The sequence below is a fragment of the Centruroides vittatus genome, unplaced genomic scaffold (assembly GCF_030686945.1).
Source record: "Centruroides vittatus isolate TY-2023 unplaced genomic scaffold, ASM3068694v2 scaffold_1152, whole genome shotgun sequence".
Lineage (NCBI taxonomy): Eukaryota > Metazoa > Arthropoda > Arachnida > Scorpiones > Buthidae > Centruroides > Centruroides vittatus.
This window is the reverse complement of record NW_027122670.1, coordinates 1930557-1944834: the sequence shown is the minus strand read 5'-3', so window position 1 is coordinate 1944834 and position 14278 is coordinate 1930557. Positions and strand designations below refer to the sequence as shown.

The 14278-nt window shown below is 31.1% G+C and overlaps 2 protein-coding genes across 2 annotated transcripts in view; one reads left to right on the top strand and one right to left on the bottom strand.

The window, feature by feature from the left end:
• The window catches only part of LOC136986597 (DNA (cytosine-5)-methyltransferase 1-like), a 63213-nt gene extending 61939 nt beyond the window's left edge, over nt 1-1274 (bottom strand). The window contains exon 1 of the mRNA XM_067284181.1: nt 1096-1274. Coding sequence (XP_067140282.1) covers nt 1096-1139 — 44 coding nt within the window. The 5' untranslated portion in view covers nt 1140-1274. The remainder of the gene's footprint in view (nt 1-1095) is intronic.
• Nucleotides 1275-4503: 3229 nt separating this feature from the next.
• The window catches only part of LOC136986520 (FIGNL1-interacting regulator of recombination and mitosis-like), a 32234-nt gene continuing 22459 nt past the window's right edge, over nt 4504-14278 (top strand). The window contains exons 1-4 of the mRNA XM_067284071.1: nt 4504-4864; nt 8604-8692; nt 9235-9336; nt 10217-10354. Of these exons, the coding sequence (XP_067140172.1) occupies nt 4504-4864; nt 8604-8692; nt 9235-9336; nt 10217-10354 (690 nt within the window). The remainder of the gene's footprint in view (nt 4865-8603; nt 8693-9234; nt 9337-10216; nt 10355-14278) is intronic.

Below are 14278 nucleotides of genomic sequence, written 5' to 3'. Positions count from 1 at the left end.
TTCAATTTTAACACCAGAAAAGATTATATATTTTGATAACTTAAAGAAATTTTGACTAATATATATCTATTTACATCTAAGGCACAAAAATTGTACTTTAGGCAAAAGAGCTTCACAGCCGTATGGAAGCTTTATTCGAAAGACGGACATAAGGAAGGCTCTGTTGTTGTGACAGTTAATTAATTAGGAACATCAGCTTCTCTCTTACCCCGGTTAGGGATAGAACGGCTTTTCTGTATTACTTGGTCGGTGTCACCACGAGTCAATATGTGGTATAGTACATCAGGCATCTGGTATGTCAAATAGCCTTCTAAGGCACAAAAATTGTACTTTAGACAAAAGAGCTAATAGAAAGGCTATTCGATGTACCAGACATCCGATGTACCACAAATTGAGTTACGGCGATGCTGGCCGAGTCTATTTACATCTATTAGAATCCAAGCTGAAATAATATTTAAATACTTGAAAAACACACCTTTGATTCCAATACGAAATATCGACAATTTGAGTCTTTGAGAGACCCGAAATGGGCTTACGAAAGGAGCCGAAAACATTTTTCAGAAAGAAAAACGAGACCGGGGTTGTACTCAAAGCTGCATTTTCAAGTATCTATTTACATTGTTATTAAATAAACAAACATAAAAAAGACATATTTACAAAGGATATGCAATACATGGAAATTATGTTTATATACTGAACACACAAATTTGCGGTATTTTTACTTTTAACAATGTACAATACACTACTAAAGCATATCAATTTAAATCAAAAAAAAAAAAATCTTATAAAGTTAATTTTAAAAGAAAATAATACATTAGTATATATCCCAAGTAACTGAATAATAAACTGATAATTCATTCTGAATACAGTATATTATTTATAATCATACTACCTAAGCCAAAATTATCAATTAAGTCTACTTTATTTTAATTAAATTTACAGTAAGATAGGATTTTATTAATATAAATCAAAAAGGGATCAAAGCAAACATTTGTTTAAATATTCGTCTTAAATGCATTAAATTTAATTGTGAAACTGATTAATTTTAGTCTGCAATGAGCAAAATCATTGATGGAAAATGTTTTATCATCTCACCTATCTAATAACGTATCCTTCCTCTCTTTAACGTTAACAGGCATATTTAATTTCGAAAAAATTAACAAACAAATTATTTTAATTTACAATTGATTCAATAAACGTTAAAATTTCTTAAAATCAATCGCAAATAAGTGCAATACGCACGAAAAATTTCCCGCGAAAATGTCATAACTAAAAGGCGAAACTGCATAAAAAGGAATTTTATTTTATTAAAATTAAATAACGTAAAATTTATTTTAAATTGCATTAAAATTACAACACATTAACTTTTTCGTTTATAATTTTTGCTATCCCGTATAAAATTTATATGGTTTTTCAAATATAAATTTGAATTCGTACCACATTTTCTTTACAACAGCAAGCACGTGTGCGACGAAATGGCGGCAAATCCGAATGACATTTTAACTTTCTCTTTATTTTGATCATTTTTTTGTGTTTTTTAATAATAAAATTAGGGAAATGTCACCAATTGAAATATTGGAAGAAGTTGTTCAGTGGACTTCTGACCAAATCCAGCAAAGATTGTGGGACGTCTTACCTCAGTTGATAATATCCTTTAAAAATAAAAGTTTATATAGTTAATAAACATATAGTTATGTTTACTTTATACATTAATTTTATTTTCTGCCCTGTGGGCACTAAGAGGACCTGTTTGTTAGGTCCATCGTGGGTTCGGGCAGGCCCATGACGGGAATGGCTAGGCAGTGAAGGACTGGATCCAACATATTTGGAACAGTTTGTTTGTTTTGTTAAGTTATGGCAATGCAACACTTGGGCGAGCTACCTAGACCCAGTTACCCTTAAAAAGATCTTCCAGAAGGCATTGCCTTGTGGGAGATCTTTTTAACGGTAACTGGTCCTTATTCGAGCATTACAGACATGGAGAAAACCTGGAAAACTCTGTGTGGCCAGCCTGTCCTAGCAAGGCATGAACCCACGATCGAACTCCTAGTGTTCGAGGAACAGAACCACTTGGCCACTGGTAGGCTATTTGGGATAGATTACTCCAAAAACTTTCTGGGGTTTTTCAAACACCCAGGTCTGATCTGGGTCTTCCAGAATGATAGGATGACAGTTTAACCAACTTAGTTATCAGGCTATTAATTAAGCATTTAGATATAACAAAGAGAAAACTTTAAAGTGATTTAAAATGTAGTTTATTGCTTTTATTATATTATATTTTGGAAAATGGAAAAAATTGAATATTTTTTCCATATTTTTTCCATTTTCGCCATTTTAGCCAGAATAAATATTACTCTGGCTAAGTATCCATTTATATATGGTACATTCTTCATAATCTGGCCTCTCAATTATCTCACATATCCCAGTGTGATTGCCTACGCATATAAAAATGTTAGCCATGTCACACATTTTCTCTTCTCTATTTGGATTTTGTTCTGTGTACAGTATTACATGTCAGTTATGCCATATTTATCCATTTGACTCCAAAAAAAGGTGATAGGTCACATCATTCATTGCCTTTAGGCCTATACACTTCTGGTAATCTGGCACCCACTCTGTGCAAGGAATGGCTGGATTAGCAAGCAAAATTTTAACATGTATATTTATATATAAATGGATATTTAGGCAGATCTTTACATCTACTTTTTTTAGATTTTTATTTAATAAAAAATAATAAAATATTATTTATAGGCTTAGTGTATTTTAAATTTTTATGTGCATATTTCTTTTTGTGATTTTATTTTATGAGGATTTTCTATTGATACTGAATAAATTTTCATAAAAATGTATTCACAGACTCATGACCACCAATAGTTTAAGATCACTAATTTATATGATATTAGAATTTCAAATCAATTAACAAAATAGATATTTATGTTTTATAAAATAAGTGTATAATTTCCCATGGCATATTTTATAATGGTAATTACAAGATCAGTAATTACATTAAATTTCTTGAAATTATAAACTGCATATATTGCTACATAGCATGTTACAGTTCTTAAGTTAGTTTATATAACAATTACAAAAATATTTAAAAGATTTAAAGAATATATATCCTACTTAGATATAATGATATGCTTCTTTTTCTAGCATTTACTATCATTTCCTGTCTATAACTTGCAGTGGTTTGTAATTAACAGGAGCAGTTTTTCCTGACAAAAAAAACTTTTTTGCCATATAATTTGTGCAAGTTTGCATCATTGCTTAATTGCTTAAGTAATTAATAAATATCCATGAAAATTGTATCATTTCATTGTTGATGCACTTTAGCAATTAAACAATGACGTATACTCATACAAATTGTATGGCAATAAACTTTTTTTTGTCAACAAAAAAAAGTTCCTGTTAATATATATATATAAATTATTTTAGAACCAAAACAATCACTTGTTAATGGCATGGTATAATAATTAAATCTTAAATGTAAAACCATAATAGACAATAAATACACACTATATAACAATAACTTGTAAACTTATTTGTATTCAATTATAACTCAGATTGGCCCCCATTAGTGCTTAAAAACCAAAAACAAAACTAATTTTTTGCAAGTTGTTTACTCTTCTCTCAAAATACACTGGCAGAAATTGAAAGTGTTACACCCACCCAGTAATGTTGAAGACATATGAAATTGGGGCAAAAGAATCTCTTTTTAAAGGCTATTGAATGATCAAAAATTAAATGAAGTACATACAGTGGTATGGAAATTATGGAGACATTTGTTATGCAAAATTGCTATAGTGTTTAGTTTATAAGTTTTGAACTGCGTTATGGAACATGACTTTTTTTGGTCCACAGGTTGTTGGTGACCAGTTATGCCATATCAACTCCGTACACCCAAATGTCTGACTTTGAAAGAGGTCGGATAATCGGCATGTCAGAAATGGGGGCATCATATCGTGAAATCGCCTGAAGGACTGGCTGCAGTGCAATGTCAGTACAAAGAGTGGTCACAAGATGGATGCAGGAAGAGTCCAGTACTCCTAGATCTGGCACAGGTCCACGCAGAAGGACGATGTCACGTGAAGACCGCCATATTGTGCGGATGGCAGTTGCTGACAGATGGGTGACGGCAGCACAGATCCGAGCAGTAGTTACTGCCAGAGTCACCCCACGGACAATTGTAAACCGATTGCTTGATGCTGGGCTGAGATCTCGGACCCCCATGCAATGTGTTCCCTTAACCAGATTTCATCGCCAACAACAGCTGACATGGTGTGCTGCTAGACGTAATTGGACACATGAATGGCGTACAGTTGTGTTTAGTGATGAATCCCGATTCTGTTTAGGCCAATGTGATAGTCAGCAACATGTCCACCGGCGTGCTGGAGAAAGAGCCTACCATGCTGTGATTTCAGAGTGCCACTCAGGTCCAACTCCTGGTGTCATGGGGCAATCAGTTACGACAGCAGGACCGAGTTGGTGGTTGTTGAAGGCACAATGACCGCCTGCCAGTATGTGGACAGGGTGATCCATCCAGTAGTCATACCTTTCATGAACACCATCCAAAATGGTATCTTCCAACAAGATAATGCCTGTCCTCATGCTGCTGCCATCACAAGACAGGCCTTGCAAAGTGTCACAATCATGGATTGGCCCACCCGGTCTCCAGACTTATCCCCTATAGAGCATGTATGGGATGCCATGGGTAGACGGATTACATCTCATAGCCATCCAGCGCGCACTGTACAACGACTGACTGCACAAGTTGTGCAGGCATGGAGAGATATACCCCAACAAGACATTCAAGCACTTATTGATTCAATGCCTGCAAGGATCCAAGAGTGTATCCATGCTCAAGGTGGGCATACCACTTACTGAAACATGTAACAAACAGCAATAAAACTTTGCGTAATTCATTTCATTTTGTGTTCATTTCTTCTGGGTATGCCCCTGTACATGTTTACCAAGTTTTGCGAATTTCCACCAATTCCATCTGGGTGTAACACTTTCAATTTCCACCAGTGTATCTCAAATTATAAAAAATGTTAAAGTGAATTAATAATAAAAATGAAATCAATTGCTCACAAAAAATGCAACACTCCCTCAATGCAACTTGTGTTGGCTTCAAACATGGTTGAGTATCTACAATAAATTTTGTATAAATAAAATATCATAATTAAATCACTCTTGTAAGAATTTTCTGGATCTGTCATTGTAACAGACTTCCAAATTTCTCAGTAACAAATGTGAAAAAAAGTCTTGTCATAAAATCCATCTTAAGAAATGAAGCAATAACAAATATGTCTACTCTAATAACCTTAAATAGCTTTGCAAAGTATAGTTATCCACAAACGTTTTCGGTCCTGAAGAAGGTCCTAAGGGATTCCCACCTGAAGAAGGTCCTAAGGGACCGAAAACATTTGTGGATAACTATACTTTGCGAAGCTATTTAAGGTTATTAGAGTAGAGTCTTGTCATACTGTTCTGATACCTTGTCATAGTCAGACACTATTAATTATTGATTATCTATTCCGAAACATTTTATACTAGCAAGTAAGCTCGAAACATTTTAAAGAAAAAGCAGTTTTGATATGTTTATTAAAGAGTTGATGGATATCTAAACAAACTATATTCCATTCACAATTAGAAGTGAATAGTTCTGGGTTTCTTTTGCATCCATTTGACACACAGACAGCAATAAGACACACCATCAAATTTTATCATGTTAAGATAACTTCTTAAAGTAATTAAAACTGAAATGATGCTAGAGCCATTTTTTGATGTGGGAAAATTGTTACAGATAATATAGTGGCATATAATCAGTTTATTTAGTCAAAAACACAATCTACAGGTCTGTCTTAATCTTTTTAACACACAATCTACAGGTTGTAGGTTGGAAAATACTATTATTTATATCAAGAGTATTTTATCATAGTTATTTTGTATTCCAATAAATGTACAAGAGCAGTTCAACTTCTGTTTGGAATTTCAGTAATGTTTATGGAACTGTATTTGCTACATAGTCCAAATTTATGTTTCTTTTTAGATACTCCTACAAACTGATGCTTCTCTCATCATTTTGGTCTTTGGGATTGTGTTGGAGTCAAAGTCAACTTAATATAAACCCCAATAATCGAACAGATACAGTGCATGCATTTATCAAAAAACTACACAAAGGATACTAACCCTACTGTAGTTATTTTAGGAGTTATAACAGCTATTTAATGCAGGCAATTATGTTCACACTTTGATCATGGTGTGGTAAATTTTTTAATTTTTTATTTGTTATTTAGCTTGTATTTTAATTTTCTGTAATTCTATGACGTACATTTTGTGCAACGGAATATCATTCAAAAACATTCGAAAAGCCTGTTCGTTTATGCAACTGTACTAAGCGTTCGAATTTTACAATTTTTTCGTGTTGGAGTCATTACATGACAACTCTCTGCAACCAGAGACTTCAGCATTCTGGGTAAATCTTCTGTCTCCCATTGTTCAAAGGGCTATAATGGTGATAATTTCCCAATGACAGTAGGCCAGGTGATCCAGAATTTTCTAAGTCTGTTGATTGCCTCCACCATGTGCAAGGTTGAAAGACTTCTATTCTATAGCCAAATGATGGAAGAAGTGTCGGCATGGGGAGAGGAGTTTGTAGAGGAAAAAAAAAACATAAATTGGGACTGCATAACACATGAGGTTCTATTGCCATTACTGAAATTCCAGACAGAAGTTGAACTGCCCTTGTATTTTACAATTGTTATATTAGTGAATTAATTAACTAATTAATTTACTAAATAATGAAGATATACAAAATCTTAAAAATATTTTATAAAATAAATTTTATTTAATCTTAATTAACTATTTCTCAAAGTTTTTCCTTAATTTTAAATAATCATTGTTTGAAGAAGAAAAACGTCAGGAAATACTTTTAAGTAGATACATTTAAATTGATTAATAAAAATTTATATTGCAAAATGTGATAGCAAATATATTTATCTGAACGAATAAATTTGACCATGTTTTTTTTATATTAAAAAAAAATAGTTTATGTAATTGTTTTTTAAAATAACTTTAAACTTGTAGATGAAATAAAATATTTATTTCTTATTATATATATTTTTATTTGAATATATATTTGCTATTTCTTGCTGTTAATATAGAACTTCAGTTTATAAAATAATATTGAAACAATAAATTTAGAAAATTAATTGTGTTACAAATGTTCAAATGACATATGGTTTAATAATTTGGGACATAAACTAGTTATAAAATATAAAATTTTCTGAGAAATGTACAATTAATATAGGCCTATGTGTTTTTTTTTTTTTTTTTGAAATGTAGGTAGAAATATTAATGGAAATTTATTTATATTTAAATAATTAAAAATGTCTGATTCAAAAGGGAAATTATTACTATATTAATATTAATGATTATATAGAGTGATCAACAAAAATTTTACTTGCAAGAAGTTGAATTGGAAACATTGTGAGCTTGCACTGCTTGTTATTGTCTTGTTTGTGTTGCAAAAACACTTAAATCTTGAACATTTATTTACTATAGTGTTTGGATAACATTAAATAAATAAGATAAATTATTCCAACTTATTAAACACTAGTCGTATATTGTATTCCGAAGACACTTGGCAAGTTTTTCATCAATTGTCTGTATTTAATTGAGTTCAACTCAACTCAACTAAATAAAGATAATTGATGAAAAACTTGCCAAGTGTCTTCGGAATACAATATACAACTAGTGTTTAATAAGTTGGAATTACAGAACAGGACACGGCTTCCTAAAACAAATTTAAAAAAAAAAAAAGGATAAATTATGAAAATATCATTTTCCAATCAATGTGACAAATCATTCAGGTACCACTGATTTATGATATTGCCAAATCTCTTCTTGCAAGTACACTTTTTGTTTGATCACTTACATAATTAACTTAATTTAATGATTTAAAAAATAAAAATTACTTTAATTATAACAGTTAAATCTGTAACAATAGTTACAATTGCTGTTTTAGACTTAAAATTAGAAGGCTTTCTGTTTTATTTAATGAAACATGGAACCTTCAGACTTCAGGTTACAGTTAAGATGAAATGCTTAATAAGTAGATGATTTTATGAATTTTTGTATATAGATCTATACTCATAAGTATATCATCTCTCTTTTGATTTCTTTATTAACACTAAATATAGGATACTCCTATAAGTAAGGAGTTTAAACTGCTATCCTTAGCATACTCTTTAAGTTTTTTCTTTATATTTCTTTTAAATAATTAAATTTTATTTTTTTCCACTGTATTAAAATATGAACCTTGTTTTTAAATTAGTATTTTACAACTATTTATATTGACATTCAATGTGTTTGTTTATATGCTTCTTTTAATATAAGCAAATAGGCATCTCATTTGTTGAAAAGTCTCAGTACAATATAATATTCATAGTTTTCTCAATAATATGATATAATCATATTTTCCATAGAATTGTGCTATTAAAAACCTTTCTATGGTTTTGTTGTTTGTCATCTGAAAAATTATCATTTTTATGCATTTAGATAAGTTTTCTTATTTTATGCTATTTTAAAAATATTTTCAGGATGTTTGCAAGCAATCTGCTATTTATTTGTTCGATTTTTACCTATTGAAAAAATCAATGCTGAATTATTTGAAAAAGTTATTCCAAAGGTATACATATAAGATAAATTCAGTTAATTAATTATTTTTATAATAATAATAAACAATGCTTTTAGCCCACGACTATAAATTAGATAGAGTTAAATAACCTAAATAAATAGGACTTAACAATTTGGAGGGCTTATCACACCAAAGCCAACAGAAAGAAGGACTAGATCTTTTACAAAAAAGTTAGTGTGATAAGCCCTCCAAATTGTTAAGTTCTATTTATTTAGGTTATTTAACTCTAATCTAAATTACTTTTATGTTAGTGTTATATAAATAAAAAATCTTAATATAACATAACTGCTAGATTGCCTTTATATATTAAGATTAATGATTAGAAATTTGTTTGAATTATATAATTTATGGTAAAATATAATAGTTTAGGTAATTCAGATTCAGAGTTTGTGATAAAATTCACAAAATAAACATCCTAAAAATAATTATAAGAATGAATTCCCTTTAACTTTAGAACTTGTTCATGATTATTAAAAACGATTGATTACCTTTGATTAAATATTTTAAAATTTTGACATTTATTATGTAATTAGATTTCAGATTTGATCCAGGATATCATCATAGAAATTGATGATGATATTCACAGTGAGGATGTAGATTGTGATAAAATAGAAAATATAACTGATCATTTAGAGGTTTGTATAATTTAAATATCAATGATTATAAGTATATGTACAGAGGGTCTCATAAGTTCCAATAAGAATTATGCTGATTTTTGTTTATTCTTTTACATGTAAAGCATGGTATTGAGTAAGGAGGAATGAAATCAAGTTATTTTGATGATGGAGACCTGCAGTCATCAAGAAATAACAGACTGAATCCAGAATGCTGTGTGTGTTTGATGAGAAGTCTGAATAATGCCTGTTAAACTCTGACAACTTCTTTCTTTCACTGTAGGTCTCTATCACTAAAATTCATTCCGCCTTACTCATACCATGCTTTGCCTGTAATAAACAAAGATCAACATAACTTCTATGGTTCCAGACTATTAGAAGTAGTATATTATGATTTAAATATTTAAAAATATATATATTTATAATATTATTTGTAACAAGAAAAAGTAATAACTTTCCTAATAATTCCTGTATGACTGGAAAATTCATAATAATCGGCATGCATTTATATTTATCATCATCTAAACCTAGAAAAATAAAGAAATTCTTGATTGCTCTTATCCCTGGAATTATTAGATATTCAACATAAAAGTGCTGAATATGTTTTGAAGTTAAGTATAGCAGTAAAAGTTTGAAAAAGTTTGTACCAGCTGGATCTACATAAAATATAAATTTGTTTTCATTAGTGCTAAACAGTTAATAGACTTACTGTCTTCAATTGTTTTGACTTTTTGTATCATGCAAAAAGTAAAATTATTATTAAACTTGAAAATAATTCTGATAATTATCCATAACTGTATATTGTCTAAAATAACTAGTACAATGTATATACTTTGTATATATAATTTATGATTTAATTAATGAAATGATTGATTGATTGCAGCTTTTTTTCTTTTTACAGATAATCTCTTCGTTTCTTTATAATGTGCTTATCAGTATTGAAGTTTTAAATAAAGAAACATCTATTATGTTGGAACATGTTTATACTTTACCAGAAAATATCATTACTTTTTTGAAAAAAGTTTATAAGCATTTCAAAGTAAGATATTAGTAATACTATTTGTATGTTTATTTTAAATATCTAATAAAAATTAAAAATTTCAGTTTCATTTTGTTAAAATATTTCAATATTTATTTGGCTGCAATTTGAAAAAATTGTACACATAAATTCCTATTGTTATCTGTCTGTTTGTCTGTCCTTCCTTAATCTCAAGAACAGAGTTAGATTGATGAAAGTAGAGACCAGATATGGAAAGCATACGGGCAGGAGACTCCAATTAATTGTACACAAACTTCCGGTTTGCATTCGAAGTCACATTATTTCAATTAAAAACTTTTTGAAAGGAGTATGATAGATGACTTGCATATATATTTTAAATTAAATAAATTAAAAATATGATTATTTTTAATCATATTGCAGCCCAGCATTGTGGCAATGTCACAATAAATAATTGCTCATTTTTCATTTAATAATATCTTGTGTTCAAAAATGATGATAATTTAAAATAATTATTTTGAATGTAACTTTAAAACAAAAGTTACATTCTGCATATAATTTATAAATGTTTAAAGTCTGTTCATGTTAAGAATAAATTAAACACAAACATCATGTCAAAATCATGTGACATTCAGTTAATAGTCTATGATTTGCTTTAAATAAATTTCTGGTGAAAACATAACATAAAAATCATTTTTGTGATTAAATAAATTTATTATAAAAAGTTAAAAGACATTTAAATAGTATAGAGGATTTAGTAGATGAGTTAACTGCTTCGGGAGAACGAATGAGTGAGAGACTCATGGGAATTCTTGTTGGAAAGTTTGCCTGATAATTATAATACATTAACGACTGCTCTTGAGGCAAGAGCAGATACAGACCTCACTCTTGAATTCATAAAGATTAAGATCATGGAAGAATATGAGAAGCAATCAAGAGAATTGCTTGGGCATACCATGAATACGGATGAAACCACGGCTTTAAAAACAATGGTCCGTAAACAGAAAACCAGATGTTACTATTGTGGGGAAACCCATTTGAAAAGGAATTGTCCTGAATTGGGCAGAGGAAAGAAACAGAAAGAACACAAAGTAAAATTAACTGACGTCCAGGAAGAGTCTGATTCGTTGGACAATGATGAAACATACGAATGCCACTCTGCATGTGTGAGCACACAAAATATGCCATTAGGTATGAAACAATGTCTTGCTGTGAAGACTACAAGGGATTGGTATGTTGATTCAGCAGCAACAGCTGACATGACAAACAACAGGAACTTCTTCAGAAAATTGAACAACAATAGCAGTGAAATTGTTTGTGTGGCTGATGGAAGAGAAGTGCCTGCAAGTGGAGTTGGACATGGTGAATTAGTTTGTGATGAAGATAGTTCAAATGGCAAGTTAAAATTAGATAATGTTATATGTATCACAACTAAATGGGAATTTATTGTCGGTCTTAAAAATGATTCAAAGAGGTTATGATGTGTATTTTGACAGCAAAACAATGCAGTGCTACATAAAAAAAGATGGCAAGACACATGCAAAACCTGAGCTTTGGGGATCACTATTTGTGTTAAGCCAACACAATGCCTTACAAGTATTATCCATGCCCAAGAAACAGTGTGTACATCTGTGGCACTTGAGGTGTGGCCACCGTGATCCATCTGTAATGTGTTATATGGCTGCTGAAAGTGTCGAGGGTGTGACAACTAATGAGTGTGGGTGCACTGTGGGATGCGAAAGTTGCATGAAAAATAAAACCATTTCCAAAAGAATCGATGAATAGAAGTAGTACAAAGTTTGAGCTGTTGCACAGTGACTTGTGTGGACCCATGCAAGTGAGAACCTCTGGTGGAAATAGATATAACATAACGATTATAGATGATTATACTGGTTATACCAAAGTTTATCTGTTGAAGCACAAGTCTGAGGCTAATGTAAAAATAAAGGAATAGGTAAACTATGTTGAAACACAAATGGGATGCAAGGTGAAAAAGTTCCTATCTGATAGAGGGACTGAGTACATGAATGAAGACCTGTGTAAATTTTTTAAGGAAATGGTAGCAGACATTTTAACAAAACCAGTGTGTACTGGAAAACACATTAAATGTACTAGACAACTTGGACTCGATGACTGTAAGCAAAATGGGACAAATCATTGAGGGGAAGTGTTAAATTTCTCTCCTGTCATTACCTGTGTGTGTAGCAACACTTCGTGTTATATAACCTCTGTATTATTTTTCTAACAAATAAACGACCGTGACGTGGCATCTCTATCAAGCCTGCCACTTTTCGGTTCAGTATGATTCTGAAATGGACCAAAGTAGTCGTGTATGATTTTATACTTACTTGTAAGGTATCCTACTCACTATCTGTGAACACATAACTTGCAACAGTGATATATTTAACAATGACAAAATACTGAAATTACATCTGCAAAACAAGCATTTTTAGAAGGCCAATAGGTCTAAAAGCACCATGTGGTAAAGGAGGATATCTAATAATTATATGTAGAGAAAGTTGAAAAGATTTTGTTCTCAAAGCAAGTATAATTTTTCAAGCACATTTTGGAGATTTAATAATTCTAAAGCAATTGGTTTGATTTTCGATCCTATGTAGCTTTTTTGCTGTGGGGAATTGAATTATTCTACATTCAAATAATGGCTTGTAAGTGTACTAACCAAACTTGAAAAAAATAGTATTATTGTAATGAGCAATGCTCTGTACCAAAGCATAAAAATTGAAAAAGTGCTTTGTACACCTTGGAAGAAGACTGATATTGTTAATTGGTTACAAAATAAAAATGCTGGATATGATAAGGACATGTTGAAAGTAGAATTATTTCAATTAATGAATTCAGTAAGTGAGTATTTCAATTAATGAATTCAGTAAGTACTGGTATCCATGAGGAGTAAAACTGTATCATGTGGAATGTCATGAATTTCCCAACAGATGAATTGTAAATACAATATATTAGCACTTGGCTCAAAAAGCATTGTAATATCTGAAAAGTTGTTGCATAAACTTTGTTGAATGGTGAGGACTCTGTAGCAGAATCAATCGACAGGTGATGACCTGTCGATTGATGATTTTGAACACTGCCTGTAGCTCTCCATCATTTGGCCCATCTCAAAATGCTATGTCACTCTGACACACGTACATGATAATCTTCACTGTTGTGTAATGGTAAAGCCCACTATCTTCACTGCAGTGTGAAGTGAACCAGCTGGACTTCAGTAATGGACTGTGTTTGGAAAAACACATCTACTGTTTTGATTTGTATTCCTACCAGCCAGCGTTCAATGATGAAATGATTGTCAGCCTTTCCCTTACCTATGCATGCGTGATTACTTCACATACAGTCGAGTCTGCATAAGTCGACACCCGGATAACTCGACACCCGGATAACTCGACACCATCGCTTAAGCGGTCACTTTTCTGTGGTCTCGGCCGACTTACATAGGCATTAATGTTAAAAAACTCTGGTTTACTCGACACCGTTTAACTCGTCACCACTGGATAAGTCTACATACTTTTGCTGTCCCACACTCCGATAAGTCGTCACCCCCTCCTGAAAAAATGAATTCACTCCACACGTGTGGTGTGAACTTATTTTTTTCAGGAGGGGGAGTCGATTTATTTATTAATATACAATTAATATATTTAATAATGTAATAATATACTAATATTATTAATATATGTAAGTATACATATTAATAAAAATGCCTTAACATTTTATGTATTTTTATGTATAAAATAATAACAGATAAACAAACAGAAAATATACAATCTATATCAACGTCATACCAGAATCCAATTTTGCACTTTCTCATACCAGAGGCATTAAGAATCCTTAGACATTACTTGCCAACAATTGACAATTACAAAGATGATGTTTTCAAGGCGTTCATGATGGTTGAAAAAGAAAGTCGAGACAGTTAAGTGCTCAAAACAAACAACACTAAAC